Source organism: Papaver somniferum, chromosome 4 (assembly GCF_003573695.1).
Source record: "Papaver somniferum cultivar HN1 chromosome 4, ASM357369v1, whole genome shotgun sequence".
In the NCBI taxonomy this organism is placed as follows: domain Eukaryota; kingdom Viridiplantae; phylum Streptophyta; class Magnoliopsida; order Ranunculales; family Papaveraceae; genus Papaver; species Papaver somniferum.
Genome location: NC_039361.1, coordinates 45,325,192 through 45,327,300, shown reverse-complemented (window position 1 = coordinate 45,327,300; position 2,109 = coordinate 45,325,192). Strand labels below are relative to the sequence as shown.

At 37.6% G+C, this 2,109-nt stretch overlaps 1 protein-coding gene across 1 annotated transcript; it reads right to left on the bottom strand.

The window, feature by feature from the left end:
* Positions 1 to 743: 743 nt before the first annotated feature.
* LOC113273820 (major allergen Pru ar 1-like) lies at positions 744 to 1,698 on the bottom strand. Its single transcript, XM_026523418.1, has 2 exons — positions 1,436 to 1,698; positions 744 to 1,324 (listed from the first exon to the last, which is right to left on the bottom strand). The coding sequence occupies exons 1-2, from the start codon at positions 1,614 to 1,616 to the stop codon at positions 1,026 to 1,028; spliced, it is 480 nt and encodes a 159-aa protein (XP_026379203.1). The 5' UTR covers positions 1,617 to 1,698; the 3' UTR covers positions 744 to 1,025.
* Between the last annotated feature and the right edge of the window lie 411 nt (positions 1,699 to 2,109).

Below are 2,109 nucleotides of genomic sequence, written 5' to 3'. Positions count from 1 at the left end.
GTGTGTGTTGACCTTACTGGGGTTTCACTGTTAGTAGGAATTGGACACGGTTCTTTCACAGTTGGGAAAGCAGCATTGAGGCTGCCTCAGGTAAGATAGTGAAGCATGAGAAAGCATGTATCGATAATGGACATGCTTTTATCCCCTTTGCCTTTGATACTTTTGGGTACCTGGTTCCAGAGACGGTTGGACTTCTTATGAGGCTTCAGAAAGTCATGCACAGTAATGTCATGACTCCCGATTCGAGAGAGTTTGTTTTTTAAAGGATTGGCTTTTCAATTCAAAAAGGGCTTGCAGCGCAGCTTGTTGCTCGCTTGCATGTTATGTAACTTTTATTAATTTACAGTTTTCAATTATTCCAAGTGAATTATAATCAAAATTAAAATTATGTAATATGATAACAAAATTGATTGTTGTTTCCAGAAAATCAAATATAGTATATTGAAATATGATTAAATAGAATTAGAATACATGAGAGCCATTTTCTTGAGCTTACTTTTTAGGTTTCGGGTAATATAAATCCAAAACGTAATTCTAGATACACCGGGAGAAATTAGATGGGTTTCACCAATAGTGGAGCCCAATTTTCTCTCACTCGAGAGAGAGAGAGAGAGAGAGAAGAGGGGATATTCTCCCGATAAATATAGAATCATTGAGTCTGAAAATGTTGCCTAGTAGTGCTAAACGAAGGTGCCCGGTAATATATTAGAAATAGAAATATATCTACTATGAATCTTGACAAATCAGTATAATACCCTATTCAATTCACTTACAAATCAAAAGAATACACCATAAATCATAAGCGTTACAACCACGACATAGAACATCAAGATTTTACACGGCTACCCGGCTTACATTTTTGGGATCATTACAGACTTATAATACAACTCAAAAGGATTCGAGTAACCACATTATTTTTTATTTTCCAACTTATTGAGCACAAACCACACCATAGACACAACACAAACAAAATGCACACAAGATAACTAGTAGACTGGGTGGTATACATGCTCATGGATCGCAAACTAGGCATAGAGGTCAGGGTTCTCAATGAGATGAGCTATAACAGCTTTGTATTGTTTCATATGTCCTTCTTTCCCTGCCTTGAGTGTTTCTTCATCAGGAACAACATCTCCTTTTGGGCAAACAGTTGTTTTTATGGTACACTTTGAACCACCACCAGGGACAGCATCGAACTTAACCTCGCTTCTAATGTAATCGATTATGTCACCAAAGGAATCGGACTCGATCGCGGTATAGTTTATTACACGGTTCTCTTTGTCCTTGAAATCCAACCTGTTCTTCACATATTTCATTTGATATCCTGGTGTACACAAAGTAAAAATGAAAATGATCAACTTCTATGTACCATCCATAGAGCTAAAAGAAAAACCATATATGTACCATTCTAATGAAAGGGGGTGGTCACAAGTACCATCAACGAAGTTAACTTGTTGAAGGCTTCCTGGCCCGCCATCTCCTGAGACAAAGTCGACGCTCTTGACTATTGGCATGATCTTTGGCATCAAATTGTGGGCATCCATGAATAATCCACGGAACAACCTACGAGGGGCCACGGAGCAATCAAACTCATCGTTATAAGTGACAACAGACATATTGTTAGATTGCTAAGTTCTCAAGTGAGGCCAAACCAAATTTCAAATAAAAAAAAGTAAAGGTTTTAGGAATGCAATGTGCGAGTTCAGTTGATGATGAGTTAGTGAAGATCGGATAATGTGTATTTATAGAGTGAAATACAAATTGCAGCCCTTTGGTCCAAGTTGCTCAAACTTCAAATGCATTATGTCAGCGTATATATATTTGTTATAAAATATGCCCATTCAATTCAAACTTTCAAAATGTTGAAGACCTATTTTTAAAGGCGTAGCCATGGAATGGACCGTGCTAGGCCTTCTAGAATTACATATTGATTTTGATGTGCAATGACCGCGATGTCTAGTCTCAAATCCTGACCAGGACTTCCTCATGACCCGGTGATACTACTAGAATTGAAAGATCTGCACTGAATCTGCATTGATTTTATCCACCACCTTTAAGGTCTCACTCATTAATCCACCTAACTACAATTATCAAACTGTCATTGAATCA

What these genes read in the sequence shown, in the direction of transcription:
- LOC113273820 (XM_026523418.1), bottom strand. Translation starts at nt 1,616, where the DNA reads ATGTCTGTTGTCACTTATAACGATGAGTTTGATTGCTCCGTGGCCCCT. An exon ending in ACAAGTTAACTTCGTTGATG is followed by an intron (nt 1,325 to 1,435) that starts GTACTTGTGACC and finishes TGTGTACACCAG; the next exon opens with GATATCAAATGAAATATGTG.